Here is a 17,562-nt window from a genome sequence, read left to right on the forward strand (position 1 = left end):
GAGTCCATGACATAACATACATTGGCAGTATGGGTGAGACACAGGCCTTTGGCAGAGGACTGTAGGGCATTTGGTAGTAATGCAGGCCAGCTGCAGCAGGCTGTTGCATTGTCTCAATCCTACAGTCCCAGACTGCAAGCCACTATATTCCCCTAGGGTGACAGGGTAGGTGTGGAAGGTGTTAATGTCAATACTTTCTGTCATTATTGATCCAATGGTGTGTATGATGGCAGAGTGCTGCTTACAGCTAGGGATACACCTGCAAGGGACACCTCTTCTGCATGCTGCATTCTGTCGCTATTGACATACAGAGGTGGGGGTCATATTGTACTCATTTCCAACAGCAGGGATAAGACCTGTGAGGTACTTGTGGGTGATGGTGAGGTGGGCTGGGTGCATGTATGCTATGGACGCTACTTGCATCTGACTCAGAGATGTATTCCATTTATGCTGGCTTGTGCAGGGACATCAGGTGTTTTTCAATACTTCATACCTGTGACCTTGGTGGTCTGCAAGTGTTTGGTCAGACGACATCGGTATTCCATACTACAAACCCAACTAATGTGCTGCTAAGCTGTATGTACAATTCCAAGGGTGTGTCCATTTGACAGTAACATATTATACACTGTCTGTCTGGGGTACTTCCACCTGTGTACTGTTTGTATGTCTGGGCCCACATTCATGCCATGTCCATCTTTCAGATGGTGGCAGATATTACGTCCAAACAATTACTATGGCTTACTGCTGGAATGTGTTTTGCTGGGATGCATTGTGTTTGGCACTGCAGTTGTGAGAACGTGACCCTGTTATTGGTGGTACTGGCCAATGGCCACCAGGACAAACCTCACCATGCCTACATGCTGACCACTCTCACAGACTATACAACACACACCAACCTAACACATGCAGCCCTGCATATTGTACACATGCTACAATCTATCCTGCTACTTTGGCTGGCTCAGGTAATCTGTGCTCCACTGTTATTATACCTACACATACATGTTACTACATTTTTACATAGGATTGTGGAGGGGGGGGGGGTCACACCTTACAACTGTACAAATTTGCTATGACTGTATTGGTATTTCAGGTACTCCATTTTATTCTGTATTCTGAACTATCATGCAGACTAGAGGCATATCAGTGTACTACAGATCTTAGGTTTGACTGACCTACATTTCAGTTTCAGACTTCTTACCCTTCAGAACTAACATCCCACTGCCTGACCTGTTGCAGTCTATCTGTGTAGGTCTGGAGGGGGGTTGTTCTCCATAGCCATCAATTAGAGGCCTTAGCATAGCCTTTCCTTTGTGTTTGTCTACTCCTGTCCTGCTGGCTGAGACTGTTGTTGGGTATGTGAGCCACCCTGACTGGCATGTGTGTGTCCTATGGACACACATTTGGCCGACCACATTTCCTGCAGTGGGTTTTGTCACCTTGTCTAGTACTGGCTACTATGGTGACACTAGTATTTATTACAGGTTTCATGCTGCCACTATAGGTGTCTACTATCTGCTGGCATCCCATTCAGCCACCCAATTCCCTTGCATGCTCACATCCATACCATAGATACAAGTCACAAAACATACTAATGCATCCAGCATTTGATAGTGAGAGTGACTTACCTTGTGGCTCTGCCAGTATTGAGGATGGTGCTGGAGGGCTGACTATCTCGAATACACATAGTATACTCCCTATACATGGTTAAGTACAGGTAGTGTCATTTTTGACATCCATTTTACTGTATGTGCAAGTCAGAGAGAGGTGTCATTCCCTGGGTTCCTACCGTGTCAGTGTATGTGCTATGCGTTGCCTCTTTGCCAAGGCCTGGGCATACTGGGCACACCTACTTCTGCCTACTGGGGCAGGCTCAGGTTGTTCCTCCTCCGAGTCACTTTGGGCCAGTGCAGGCCTTGGCATGGTGGGGGGGTTGTGTGGCACTGCCCCGTGCTGTTTCTGTTGCAGCTGTTTCCGCAGGATCATATTGTGTAGCATGGCACATATGATGACAATTTGGGTACATGTAGCCGGTGAGTACTGCAAGGCTCCACCGGATATATCCAGGCACCAGAACCATGACTTGAGCATCCCAAATACACACTCTATTATGATTCTGGTCTGTGTGTGTGCCTCATTATGGAGTTCTTGTTCGGGTGTGTGTGCATTTCTGATGGGTGTCATCAGCCACGGCTCCAGTGCATAATCAGCATCCCCCACTAGGTGGCCATAAAGGATGTCCTCATTGGCAAATCTCTGGTACAGCTGCATCATATGCCAGATGTGGGAGTCATGATAGCTTCCAGGGCAGCCAGCACACACATTCATTATAATGCCCTGGGCATCACACATGACCTGGCAGTTGATGGAAGGGAAGCCCTTGCAGTTGATGTAGACCCTATCCCACTCGCCGAGTGGTGCTTTGATGTGTATGTGTGTGCAGTCTATAGCATCCACTACCTCTGGGTATTCTGCTATTTGGTGAAAGAGATGCATATTGCTGGTCAACGCCTCATGGCTGTTGTGGAAATATACGTGCTCACTGGCATGTGCTGACATGGCATCCAGGAACTGGTGGAGTACCCTGGATGCTGATGCCTGTGAGATACCCATGATATCCCCATTTGCCCTTTGGAAGGTACCTGTGGCTAGTATTCTTAGGCCTACACATACCTTGGTATCCACTGGGATGGGTTCCCCTCTGTTGGTTCTGTGTGGGAGGCATGGCCGGCACAGCTCAAGAATTTGCTGTAGGATGTCCCTGTCCACCCTATAGTGCTCCAATATCTCCAGCTCATGTAGCCCCTGGTAGGTTACCCTGGGTCTGTACACTCTTCTCCTTCTCCTCACTGTGGGTTGATTGACAGCATTCTCATCCTCACCACCCTCAGCCTCTTCCACATGTTGATTTATGAGAGCTAATGCAGCCCCTATCATTTTGTTGCTTTTGTTTGGTAAAATTCCCCGCTTCTGTACACCGGTGGTGTAGAGTTTGTGGGAAAAACCAGAGGGAAAGGTGTTTGCATAGTTTACAGTAGTGTTGTGGGCTGGGCTGCTGCCTGTGTATTTGGCCCATTCTGATACATTTCACCTGCCAGCTATGCTAGTTCTCCTTGATTACCTTCCTACTGCTGTCTTTCCTTCCCATTACCTTCCTGTTTAAGCATGGGGGGGGGCACCAAACAAACACAGTGCTCAGATGTGCACAGAGCTGCTATTTCCTGGTTCACTTTTTTTTTTTTTTTAGTTTAAAACACTGTGCGCTGTACGCACACCTACTTAGGCAATGTAAAGAGTGCTTGGCAGCTTCAGACACACCCCCTGGCTTAGCTCTGCTAAGCTAAGGGTAAACCCAAGCTACAGGGCTCTAATAAGCTTACAGTATGCCTGACACACCCCTCTATGATGTTAGCTAGCTCTTAGGCTTGCACCATGGTCTTCCTGCACCTACATAGTTGAGTGCAAGCTGGCCATGAGGGGGAATATGGAATTCAGTATCATTCCCCTCATTTGCATAGGATTGCCTGCTAATGCCTAGTTACAAGTCTGACATTGAGCCTTCCCCCTTAGCAACCACTATTCTGGCCATGTCGTCTTCTGCCTGCCATTGAGTATAATGGCAAAATTGTGATTTTGGATAGAATGCTTTTTTCAAGGTTTTTTTTTATTTTTGGGCCGTTCCCATTTGCACGCCACTGCCCTAAGCTTAAATGGCCAAAATCAGTCAGAAAAAAAATAAGTTATTTTTTTTATTTTTGCAACTGTTTTCCATGCCAATGGCCATATATTTGGCCCTTGACATGCTTTACACGTTATATACACCCTTTATTTGGAGCTGTCATGGCTCCGTTTTGTAGTTTGCAGAAATGTACTCGGTTACTAACCGAGTGCATTTCTACGGATTACAGTAGTCCTGCTGCCAGCTTCCCAGATCACAAATTCACCTTATTTGCATGGTTTTCACCTGCAAATGGGGTAATTTGCATACAGGAGCTGTGTCCGTACAGGAGCGCTTGTGCACGTCCCGGGAGTTTGTTCCTGGATCTCTCGGTGGCCATATTGCTTCCAGCAGCTCCTGCACTATTCCTACTTGCTGTGCAGGGCTTGCTGAATCCCAGGGAATGTCCAAAACAGTGACATGTTGATAAAAATATTCAAAATAGTTACAAAAATGTTTTAAATGATGTCCGAATCATATAACATTTATGAAACAAGGAAAACAACAGCATTTTTTCACTATGTGCTACTTTTTCACATTAAGTAAAGCTATATGAGGTATCTGGTGTACAAAGTGTTCACAAGTTTGTGTAGTATTACAGTACAATTATGTCACAAAATACAGGCATTTCAAAGCATATTTCGCAAAGTACAGTCTTTCGGGAGTTTATAATCCATTTGAATGTTATTCCAAGTACCTGGTTTGTGTGCGTGTTTGTACATAATTACAAGAGCCATATCTGCAGTGTGGCATGGCAGAAGGATTTCATAGACCAGCTCCACTTGTATTTGATAATAATATTGCAGAGAACTGGAGAGTGCTTGAGCAAAAGTATGATATTTTTATGCAAGCTGCATTTTCTGACAAAGATGCACATACAGAGGCATTTATTCTGCTTAATTTAGCTGGTTTAGAAGCCATAGAAAGAGAGCATTGATTTGTGTATACACCTGCTGTATATGCAGGGGAAGGGGAAAACCGCTAGATAGTGGTACCAGCTGAAATAAGGAAAGACCCAGAGTGCTTAAAATGTAAATTTAGAAAACTGTGTATAACCCCAAGCGAATATTACAATGGAAGGCACTTATTTTACATAAGGGACCAAAAGCCTAGTGAAACTTTTGCAGCATATATAACTGACTTGAGAAATAAAGCTAAAATGTGCAGATGTGGTGATTTAAGGGATAAGCTGATAAAAGGCAGACTTGTAGGATGATGCTGTGAGAAAGATTTCGCTTTGAGACAGTGATTTAACTTTAAATCAGGCCATTGCAATTTGTCAAATATATGAGCTCACAGAAAAGCACACACACATATGCTTACAAATGAGAAATGCATGTTTCTGGTGTCTTCTAGTGTTAATGTTGATAGTATGCAGCACGTGGTTAAATGAAACAGGTCCAAGCATGGCAGCAACTGAGTCCTGCAACACTCGCTGGAAACCCTGCAGCTTTCTAGCAAATTCCAGAGCATGCACAGTCTCAGTGAAGCACAAGGGTGAGTCAGCACACTCAAAACATATGCCCTCACCTAAACTCATAATCAACTGTTGTGGTGGTAATCATGTGTCTAAAAGAGAAATGTGATCAACATTCGGTCAGCAGTGCCACAGATGTAAAAAGTGGAATCATTTTCAAATGTTTTGTAAATCCAAAGAGGCTCATTCTTTTATTAAAACAGAACATTCAAAGAGACAAATAGATCAATTAGAAAGCTGCAACCCTACTTTTTATGTTGATGTGTGTCCATGCTTAATGAAACAGTCAATGCAGTAGATTTGTGGGCAAAGATTGAAGTATTTTGTACTGTTCAGATTAATGGAAGACCCATAGACCTCAAAGTTGACACAGGTTCAAAGTGCAACGTTATGTCAGCAGAAATATTTTCTAGAGTATGTGCTGGTGAAAATCTTGATTTGGCCAAGTGTGCTTGTTGTTTATGGTGGTGAAGAAATTCATACAGAAAGTTCAGTAGTGCTTTCATGTTACTCTGCTGAGGACAGCTATGACATACAATTTTACATAGTCAAAAGGCAAGTACAGTCATTATTAGGCCTCAGAGACAGTTTGAAAATGGAACTACTTTCATTTAATAAGGAAGTCTACCATGTAACTGTTCTAATTTCACCCAGTCTATTTTCTCTACCTATGCTGATTTTTTCAAAGACAAACTAGGCAAACTCCCACTTGTTTACTGCATGAAGTTATACCCTGAATTCAGCACAGTCATCAAATCAGCCCAGATAGTTCTAGTAGATATGCACAATAGAATTAGAGCCAAGCTAGACAGAATGGTGCAACAAGGTGTGATTTGTCCAGTAGGTTCTTCTACCCCTACTGAACTGATATCTTCCATGGTAGTAGCTCATAAGAAAATCTCAGATGATATCAGAATATGTATTGATCCAAGAGATTTGAACAAAGCACTAAAACAATCTCATCATCCAATATGTACAGTTGAAGGCATCACTGCTTTTATGCGAAATACAACTTTTTTTTTTCTGTTTTAGATACAAAAAGTTCATTCTGGCAAATTTTGCTTGTCCAAAAATCTTCATTGCTAACCACTTCCAGTACTCGTTTTTGGCAGGTACAGATTTTTGAGAATGCCATTTGGGATAAATTCTGCCAGTAAAGAATTCCAGCATGCAATGGAAAACATTTTGTCTGGATATCCATGTGCTATTATAGTAAATGATGAGCACATGATGCGAATCTTAAGCTGAATCCTCAGAAGTGCAAGTTCAGGTTACGAGAAGTTACTTAGGTTGATCATTTGTTTACTAGTTCAGGCTTATGACCAGATCCTTCTAAACAAACAGCAATTCTTAAGATGCCAACTCCAGACAATGTTCCAGCCCTGCAACATTTTATTGGCATGGTTAACTATCTAGGCAAGTTCATTCTAGACTTGAGCCACCTTTCCATGTCACTCAGAGAGTTGACACACAAAGATGTAGCCTGGTCCTGGTCAGAACAACACCAAAGAGCATTTGATGTCCTGAAACAGAGAATTGTCAGTCCACCTACTTTAAGATACTATGATGTTCACAAACCAGTAACTCTTTCTTGTGATGCTTCTAAGTTTGGTCTTGGTGTAGTCATTCTTCAAGAGGGTAGACCATTAGCCTATATGTCCAGAAATCTTACCCAAATTGAAATGCAGTATGCACAGATAGAGAAAGTACTCTTGGCAATCGTGTTTGCATATTAAAAATTCCATGATTATATTTACCTACTGAAATCTAAACTGATCACCAACCTCTCGTCACTATTTTGAGAAAGCCTATACATAGAGCTCCTGGCAGATTACAGTGCATGATGTTGAAATTGCAAAAGTGTAATTTCAATCTTGTCTACACAAAAGGCAAATTTCTTTATCTTGCTGATACTTTATCCAGATCACCCAGAAATACCACCGAACAGTATAAAAATGAGAAACTTGATTTTGAAGTGATGGAGATGAGAAATTTTTCTTCCACATATCTTAATGAGCTTAGAAGTCACACAGCTTCAGATCCAATGCTTTGGAAGCTCAACCACTTTATCAGTCAAGGATGGCTGTCAAAGCAATGTTGTTTGCCACCAGACCTGCAACCATATTTTCCTTATAGAGATGATATTTTGTTTAACAATGATATATATGATATAATATGATCGTTACCAGGGATGGATTATTTCCTAAAGGATACTATTATGAATTTCTTAGCTTTTAGGTTTAGTCCATGGCTCTGACACCAGTTGTTTGTCTGTGTCAGCCCCTCCTGGAGAACCTTTGTGTCAGTGTGAGATTCAATGACAGTGCCTAATTTGCAATCATCTGCAAATTTAGTCAAGTCAGAGACCAAGTCAAGTGGGCTTGACTTCTGAGACATAAAGGCTAAAAAGGAGCAGCCCAAGGGCTGATCCCTGAGGGACTCCACTTGTGACTGGCCTCTTTGTAGAGGTGGACTCCTCAGTTCTAACTTCCTAGGTCCCGTTTGTGAGTCAGTTGGCTATCCATGTGGTGACATATGTGTTTGTACCTAACCTCTTGAGTTTGTCAACAATGTGTCAAATGCCCTGGCCAGGTCAAGGTAGGCAGTGTGAATGATTTTGCCCTCATCCATTAGTTTACTGACCTTCTCAAAGAAGTCCAGTAGGTTGAGTAAGCATGATCTGTCCTTGATGAAACCAAACTGGGCTGGGTCCAGTGTCTGGAGGTTTACTATATCTCAATTGATCATCTCTATGAAAATTCTGTCCATGGCTTTACAATCTTGTAAAAATAATATAATCAGAACAATGAAAACAGTACCACAGAGGTATCATCCTTTGTGCCAACAATTCTTTGTGTTCTTATATTGCTTCTAGTTTTAGGAAAATCATTGGTCATTACTATACCCCTACTGGTTACTCTATGTGCATTTCCAAACCGGTGTTTATGCTTTTTTTTTTTTTTTTGAGTCCTGGTGTCAATTTATATTGACCAAACAAAAAGAATATTAAACACCAAAATGCAGGAGCATATGAGAAACATAAATTATGGCTTTGGAATTGAAACATTTAGCTGAAGCATGATAAAAACTGCAGATATGAGAGTGTGTTTTAGTGAATGTATTCATTACGTTTAGGAAAGTCAATTTTAAAAATACATCTGTAATGTAAGGAGAGGGAGAATTTATTGACACTGAATGCTTCTGGCATGAGTTAATTGTTGAAACTATTTTTTAATTGTTTTTGCTACTTTTTCACTGGGCTTTTCCTAATGTATTGTCTTTAATTATTATTTTTTGTTGTCTTTCTTCATTATCTGTGGTGTTTTGAACTGAGGTAACAGAGGGAATAACTGTTTTTGGACTACACCGTTGAGCCCTTTTATTTTATTATTTATTAAATGACAGAAAGAGAGATGCATGATTTTCATCGCCCTTCATGCTATGCATCTATTCTGCCACTGACAGGTGGTATTCGGCCATCCTCACATCCCAAGCAAGTGGCAAAACTTGAGGAACCCCAAGATAAAAAAAAAAAACAATTTCACTATGAGAACTTTGACTTTGATGGACTTCATTTTTGCATACTGAAACTCACTTGGTCAAATGTTTTGATGGCACCGATGTGTAGCACTATTTCAAAATACTCCTGCTCAGTGCTAAAGGGCATAAAGAAGTACTGAACTCCATAGTATTTAAAAGTGGCTTTGATCATTTTACACACATGAAAAACTGTGACTTGAACAATAAGGAGAACAAGATGAATCCCCCCAGTGCCCTGCAAATCTCAGGACATGAGGATAGTGCAGAAAGTAGTCTTTTAGTGGGTTCTGTGACATGGAATCAGCTCTTCTGTGACTGATTCACAGAAGATTGATCTCAAATTAGTGAAGCCCTGTAAATGGAAACATCATTCTGAAACATAAAAAGACAAGAAAAAAAGCCTCCATACCCCAACTTTTTATATAAACCAATTGTGAATTTGCATCAATTGACATTCAGGAGAAAAGCCTGGAAGTCACATGCTAGGGACTAACATACAACTACTAATTGCAAGTGTTTTGCAAACAAGCCTGGCTCCCTTTTTAGTGATGTGACTTTAAAAATATAATTCTTTTTTGAAAAGATGTCATATAAAACACATCATTCTGCAACATACCCCTGGATTTACTATTCCTCCATGCTGGACTAGCTTAGTCCTGCACGGAGGTGGCTATGTAGGAGCAGGACGGCAGTGCACCATGCATATTAATGAGGTGTGCTGCCTGAGCTAGTAATCTTACACAGAGCATGTAAGAGTGCAGGGGGTGTTTCTAAGAGCAGAGCTCTCAGAATATACACACCCTGGCAATGAAGAACAACAGAAAGGTCCAAAAAATGAGTGAGACTGCTCATAGATGTCCGCATATCCTCACCAACATTCCCCCTGCTGTACAACAGCAAGTAAACACAAATAAAATGAAGAAATCTGTATTATTATTTTTTTAAAAATCAGATTAAAGCTAATGGTAGGTGCGCAGGTTAGCCCATCGCTTAGCTACAGTTAATGCAGCTTAAATGGCTGAAGAGGATAACAAGGAAGATATATGCAAATAAAACAGCATAGCAATAGTGTAGTGAGCAGAGCATTTGCCTTCTGAGCAGGCATTCCTGATTCGAGTCCCACTGCAACACATTCCATTTTCCATGGCAAAGCATGTTATGACTAATATTTTTGTTGCATAATACTAAATAACATATATTTATGAACTGGAGTATTGCAGTAAATGTGCATGTGAGGTGTCAGTGTCATAATGAAGAAAGCACTAGTAAGCAGGTTTAAGCACCATTAAGCAGTAGTAAGCATATGTAAGCACTAGTAAGCGAGCTTAAGCTCATTTGCATGTAGGTAAGCAATGCGCACACAGCAGCAATTCTAAAACTAACTCTCTGTAAGCATATGTAACCAGAGGTTAGCATTACTTACCCTTGTGCAAACCCACGCAAACCTGCTTACAAATGCTCAAAAGTGCCTTAATCATTCTGTATCCAATGGCCTTTGTTCTGCCCATCAACAAAATAAACAGCCATGCAGGTCTTGAACCCAAGACCCTATACATCACAGTAGTCAACCACTAAGCCATTACAGAAGTACAGAAGAATGAGGCATCAGCAAACAAGTCTTCACCATACTAAAACCAAACTGAACCTGTGAAAGAAATCAGTATACAGACATATGTGCCTTAACCCACTACATAACATAAATATGTGAACTGGAGTAAAGCAGTAAGCCCAGAAGTCAGGTGTAATTATAACAGAGTGTTGAATCCCCAATAAAACATAAGGACCCCATACAGTGTACGTACACATGAATCATGGATACCAGGCATACATATAAGGTGTAATGAATAATAACTCAATGCCAAAAAGGAATTATAATGCAAAGTCTAATGAAAGCAAAGCTAAGCATTGCACAGGCCAGCTAACTCAATGTGCCCAGTGTTATACCCCTTTAAACAATGCCAACCCTAGGTAAGCAGGTTTGCCCATAGCCTAGCCTTTTCAAAACTGTCCAATCCCAGAAAAGTGCGGGAAATTGGTCCTACTTAAACCCAAGAGGCGGGAATACAGCTCATAACTGGTTGTAGCTTCCACTTGCAGACACAATGGCAGTAAGGGGAGAAGGTGTGTGCTTTCAGGTGCAGCACTGGTAAATCCAGGAGTCCAGAGTCATGGCAGGACTCCTTGTCAAAGACCATGATCAGAGACTGCTGCAGGGCCTGTACCAGGGCTCCCAATATAAGGCGGAGGTCAATCCTGTTAACATCCACATTGTTAGGATTGGCCACATGTCTTGCACTAAGGGGTTATGTGTATACCTCTGGACTGTCCAGAGTGTGTCAGACTGTCCACATATAGTGGCCAACACCTCTGCTGTTGTCCAAAGGACCATTACATGCTAGCAGTGGTACTGTACTATGATGTCCTTAAGATGTCTGTCAGTAGCCAATGGCGCACATGTAAAAAGCAGATGTGACCTCCCACACACACCATGTCTGTGAAGACAATCCCTATTACAGTAGCAATAGTCTACAAATATACCTGCTATACATACCTGACATCTCCTTGCACTATGAAATTGGGACTGAGGTAGGGCTACACTCCATGTTCAGGACATGTTGTGAAGATATATGTATAAATAATTATCCAGATATCTATATAGATACATACACATATACATATCAACATACATAGATGGATAAGTATATGTACATAGATATACATATAAACACCCAGATATATACATATACAGAGCAATATATGTCTACGCATATACAGATAGAGATACATATGCACATATACGTATGGATATCTACATATATATTGACAGTAGTAGGTATATCTGAATAGATACATATGCACATATAGTTATTGATATCTACATATATACCAACATAACTAGGCATATCTGTAAACATAGGATGTGCATACATATATAGCTATATAGACATATATTTATATATACATATACGTATATCTATATAAATATATGTTTATATATACACTGAATCCTGAAAGCCCAAACTCCTGAAGACCAAACACCTGAAATCCTTAAAACTCAGACACCTGAAAACTCAACATCTTAAAACACACAGGATACCAACATGTATTATGCTCCAGCACAAGTACTTACAGAAACAACTAAACACAATCCATATTACTCTTCTCCAAGTATAACTTGAGGGGCATGCCCCCTTTCACCCCCCATGTGTGGAGCTGCACCCCCCACACCCCTCACTACTTAAATATATCAACTCCGATATTGCACTTAGTGTACTAGAGTGCAATCTCGGCGTTATTATATTTGAGTAGCAGGGGGGTGTGGGGGGCACAACCCCCACAAGGAGGGTGCATGGGGGCTTGGCCCCCTCCAAATAGTTGAACAATAATATCTTTCTGTATGTACTTGTGCTGGAATATAGTAAGTGTTGGTATCCTGTGTATTTACAGGGTTTTAAGTTTCCAAGATTCAGAGTGTTCAGGAGTGTGGGTATTCAGGAGTCTGGTCTAAGGAGTTTGGTCTTCAGGATGTTGGGCTTTCAGGAGTCTGTAGTGATATATATATATATATATATATATATATATATATATATATATATATATATATATATATATATATATATATATATATATATATATATATATATATATATATATATATATGTGTGTGTGTGTACATACAGAGAGATGTACACATGACCATATATATATATATATATATATATATATATATATATATATATGTAGCACTATACATATGTGTATACATACATGTGCATATGTATACATGTGTGTGAACATGTAGACATATACACCTATTAAATATATATATATATATATATATATATATATATATATATATATATATATACAACCATATTCCTGTCATGAGTACACCTCATGGTTGTGTATCTCTCTCTCTCTCTCTCTCTCTCTCTCTATACATATATATATATATATATATATATATATATATATATATATATATATATATGTATATATATATGTGTCTGTGTATATGTATCCTAGGGATGTTGATTGCTTCCACATTGTACATTCCCTATGGGAGCCAGGCTGTACTCCATGATATGTTACTGATACCAGCCTGATATCGTATACGTGGGATGGAGTACTGTTAACATCTTGTGCCCATGTCATGTCAGGTCCTGGGTATCGGGGCTGCAATAGTTGGTAGTGTATTGCAGGGCAGACGTGTTTGACTGTGGTGGGGGATACCTACTCATACAAGACGTATGTTGTTTGGGGCCTCTCAACCTCAGTAACGTTGCATGTGGACATATATGTTTATGTTATGTTCCCATTGTTATCTACAGATGTTTGTCCATATATACCTATATAGATAGATAGATATATATATCTGCTATCATTTTGTAGTTTTGTTTGTTAAAAGTTCCCTGCTTGTATACACTGGTGGTGTAGAGTATGGCAAAAATCAGAGGGGAAGGTGTTTGCATATTTTATAGTAGTGTTCTGGACTGGGCTGGTCTGCTGCCTGTGTAATTGGCTGATTTCATCTGCCAGCTACGCAAGTTCTCCTTGATTACATTCCTACTGCTGTTTTCCCTTCCCATTACATTCCTGTTTAAGCCCGGTGATGTGCCACACCAACAAAGTGCTCAAATGTGCACAGTGCTGCTATTTCCTGGTTTAACTTTTTTTTCCCTTTAAAACCTGTTGCGCAGTGTGAACATCCGCTTAGGCAATGTAAAGAGTACTAGGCAGATTCAGACACACCCCCTTGCATAGCTGTGCTTAACTTGGAGCAAACTTGAGCCACAGGGCTCCAGTCCACTTACAGTATGCCTGACACCCCTCCCCCAATTATGTCAGCTAACTCCTAGGCTTGCATCAAGCTATTCCTACTCTTACACTGTTAGGACCTGACTAACATGCTGGGGAAAACTGGGATTCACTATCATTCTCATAATTTGCATAGGATTGCCTGCTAATGCATAGTTACCTGTCTCACAGTGAGCTTTCACCCTTAGCAACCACTACTCACTGGCCATGTTGTCTTCTGCCTGTCATTGATTTGCATGGCAGAATAGTGATTTTAGTTAGGCTGCTTATTTTAGGTTTATTTTATTATTTTCCTCCCGATCCTGTGTGTGCGCTGCTGCCCTACGCTTAAACAGCCCAGATTGGCTAAAAAAAAAACAAAAGTTGATTTTTTTATTTTTTCAGCTGCTTGCAATGTCAATGGCCTTATACTTGGCCATTGGCATGCTTCCTGAGTGATATGCAGCCTTTATATGGGGCTGTCACAGCTCCATTTTGGATTCTGCAGAAATGTACTCCGTTACTAACCGAGTACATTTCTGCATATTACGCTAGTCCTGCACGGCTGATTTCAAGCTTCCTGGATGGCAAATTCACCTCATTTGCATGGATTTCTCCTGCAAATGGGGTGATTTGCATACAGGGGCTTAGTCCATGCAGGACTAGTGCAGGAGCATTCGTGCACACCTCTGCCGGCTATTCCTGGATCGCACTGCAGACATATTATGTGCTAAAGCTCCTGCACTGATCCTGCACGCTGTGCAAGGCTTGCAGAATCCAAGGGATAGTTCTAACCACCTGTTCAACTAAACATGAAAGGGAGCTTGTTGCCTGTGGAGTACAGATGTCTGCTTGTTCAATGTCTGTCAGTGTTAGAGATGGTCATATAGCACACTGTATTAGTGAGTTAGAATGGGGTACCTTGCTGGGTCTACCTATAAGGGGGAAGCAAACTGGAAACTGAGTTTTAAAATGTATAAATTATAATTTATCCAAGAAAGACAAGACAAGGAAAACACAACAGTGTGTTTTTGACTGATTCCTTTTAATATTGGTACATGGTATTTATGTGCTTCATATAATAACTTTGTGTTTCTATATAGTGCTAAGGAAGTTAGGTCAGAGGTTTATATTACAACTTTAATTTAAAAAAAGTAATTCTTGGGAGGTTTAGGAAGGCTATGCTGTGCACCAGGTCTACTTTCCTACCCACTGACAATGGTAAATCTTTCTTGTAACAGGTTGAAAAGGTACTAGATGGGCTTATCTGTCATTGCCTGAAGATATCAATGTGTAATTGCCAATATTTATGTAAATATTTAATATGCGTTATTCTTAAAATTCTCTCTTTTGACAGCACTTGTAGCTCCAAAATCTGCCCAACCTGTGACTTATACATGTTCATTGTCTTTCTTTCTACATTTTTCATCTTTTTTGTTCAGCTTAGGCTAAAAGGCGCCCATTGTGTACTCACTGTTGCTAATGATATTGCACACAGTCATATGTTTTTACAAGAATATGATTGTTTTATTGTAGAGTTAGTATCTACTTCATTTTGTCTTTACAACACTACTATTTGGCATTACTGAAAGCTATTTCTATGTCGATAGCTAACATATGCACATCAGGAATATTCTGATTTATTCTGCACTCATGGTGTCATGATATGGGTTATGGAGAAAGAAGACGAAAATGGATTAGATCATGTATTTTATTAAACAAATAAGTAAATACAAGTGTTCTCTCTCTTACACAGATGAATGAAATGTTTCTGCTTCATCCATTGGCTTACTTTCTTCACCTAGCAGTAAGATAATTTACCTGACAGATGTTTTCTTTTCCAGCTGGCCAAGACATATGGCAACATTTACAGCATCTTTTTGGGTGGCACACCAGTTGTCATACTGCATGGGTTTCAGACTGTGAAGGAAGTATTTGGGAATTCTGGCTTATTATTTGCTGACAGGCCACCTGTTCCAGTTTTGCAGTCCTGCACGAAGATGAAAGGTAAGACTGACTGATGGTGGTAAGAAGGGTTCAAACAGGTTTAGTCATAAAACATGACTTTCAGTATCCATGGTATTTTCCAACCTATCTTCCTCCCGCTACTTAAATAGTAAATGTACAAGTCGGATTTTTTAGTCAGATACTTTTTCAGGTTTGTTTTGTATACAGGCTTTTTTTTAATAAACACCAAATATTGAGTCTTATTATTGTAGAATATAAAAAGAAATATATGACAGCTTCCCATAAACAATTCAAAATGTCCCTGGTTAGTTATAGACCTGAAACTGGGAAATGAGTGAGTGTGCTTGTGTCTCTTTTATATGTGTTTATCCATGCATGGGTGTGCATATATATATATGTGTGTGTGTGTGTGTGTGTGTGTGTGTGTGTGTGTGTGTGTGTGTGTGTGTGTGTATTGAACCATTTTTGCTGTAACGTGCACTAAACATGTTTAATATTTCAAACTCCCAATTGCTTTGTGTTACTGTAGGTTGCCGGCAAGTGGGTAACATTTGGGGAATCATTTATATTTCAGTATGTATGTATTACTAATACCATTATGTAGGACAAATCTGGCATTTTTTCAAACAAGCTATGTTAGTTCGGCTACTACCTGTATGCTGTATATTTAAATTATTGGAAGCTTTCATGTTGCTTGATCACATGAGTCTAGTGCATAATTTCTTTTGTAGTCTGGGAGTCTTTGTTCATCTTTTTCATGGAGCTGAGAGCATAGCAGATCTATCACAAGCGCGTGCGCGCGTGCGTGCACACACACACACACACACACACACACACACACACACACACACATGGCTGGAGACATCTATTTAGAATTATTCTTAACTGGGGATTTCTATTAAGATTGAATGAAACAGTTTAAGTGTCCATTTGACAGCTACAAACTTTTTTAGAACAAGTTAAAATGTTTTGGAGTGGATGTTTCTTATGCCTGCATTTTAATAACATTCTACAAGATAACAAGATAATTTATTATTGCTAAAGTGAAAATCCTTACGGCACTGTTTTTACAATATTTCTTTGTGTTTAGACTCTCTCTGTTTGCAGGCCTAATTAATGCATTTTAGTTAGCAAAGCAGTGTTGTGCGAAATGTCTTTTTAGCCAGTCTTCTCTTTTAAGGGCAATGGAATCAAATTATAAGGTTATAAGAAATGCTTCAGTGTGCTACATCATTTAGGGAAACAAAATCAAAGTAGAAGATCTAGGGACAGATTTAAATGCATATCATTAGTAAAGACAGCAGAAGCAGTTATCCATCCAAGCTGTAGATATTGTTATATCATTTTTCATGAAGGATTAGATCCAAAAGAACTGATCTGTTTTTATGAGAACTTGCATTGTTTACTTTAGTTTACTGTTACAGATTGCAAGTTATTTCTATTTAGAATTTGAAGCTGTCATAGGTTATTAATATTATTACCACAGTCTGATCTTTTGTTTTATTTTAAGCACTAGCCCACTAGCCTAGCCTTTACATTCTGAACTCGGCAGGTAAACCACTCAAATGAAGTATTGATTTCTGGGATTTGGCTAAGATGTACTCGTTTTAATAAATACTTTTCATATAGCTTTCGGTTTTTCTTCTTTGTGTTTATTACCTTCTATTTTTTAATCAGGAAATATAATTTCTTTTAATCCTTTTTATAACTGCACTGGCAATAGCAAATCAGTCATTAATATTTTGATATCTATCAGTATGCATTTTGCAGTAAGTTACATAGTTTTCTTCTTTCAGCAATAACCTCTTCATATTGTGTACATGGTCAGGATACTTTCAACATGTTTTGATAGTTTTGTGTGCATAAACATGAATATGCATCCTGATATGTATTCCTCTAAGTATTAGGAGTTTTAGACATAAGAATCAAGTAAAATGACATACTGTATTTAGACTTCTGCCAAATCCGTCTTCAGAAACTACTGCACTGTTACTTAAGATGCTCATCTTCATGATAAGGAGCATTCCAAGCCTAAGTTGCTTGACACATTTATGAATCCTGCTAT

The 17,562-nt window shown here is 39.7% G+C and overlaps 1 protein-coding gene across 2 annotated transcripts in view; it reads left to right on the plus strand.

Annotated features, from left to right (window-relative positions):
* The window catches only part of LOC122809618 (cytochrome P450 2J2-like), an 898,680-nt gene that overhangs the window by 188,695 nt on the left and 692,423 nt on the right, over nucleotides 1-17,562 (plus strand). For both annotated transcript variants that reach the window (XM_044081250.1, XM_044081251.1), the window contains exon 2: nucleotides 15,374-15,536. In XM_044081250.1, the coding sequence (XP_043937185.1) occupies nucleotides 15,374-15,536 (163 nt within the window). The remainder of the gene's footprint in view (nucleotides 1-15,373; nucleotides 15,537-17,562) is intronic.

This window comes from Protopterus annectens, chromosome 8.part0 (assembly GCF_019279795.1).
Source record: "Protopterus annectens isolate FY-2018-M chromosome 8.part0, PAN1.0, whole genome shotgun sequence".
NCBI lineage: Eukaryota > Metazoa > Chordata > Ceratodontiformes > Protopteridae > Protopterus > Protopterus annectens.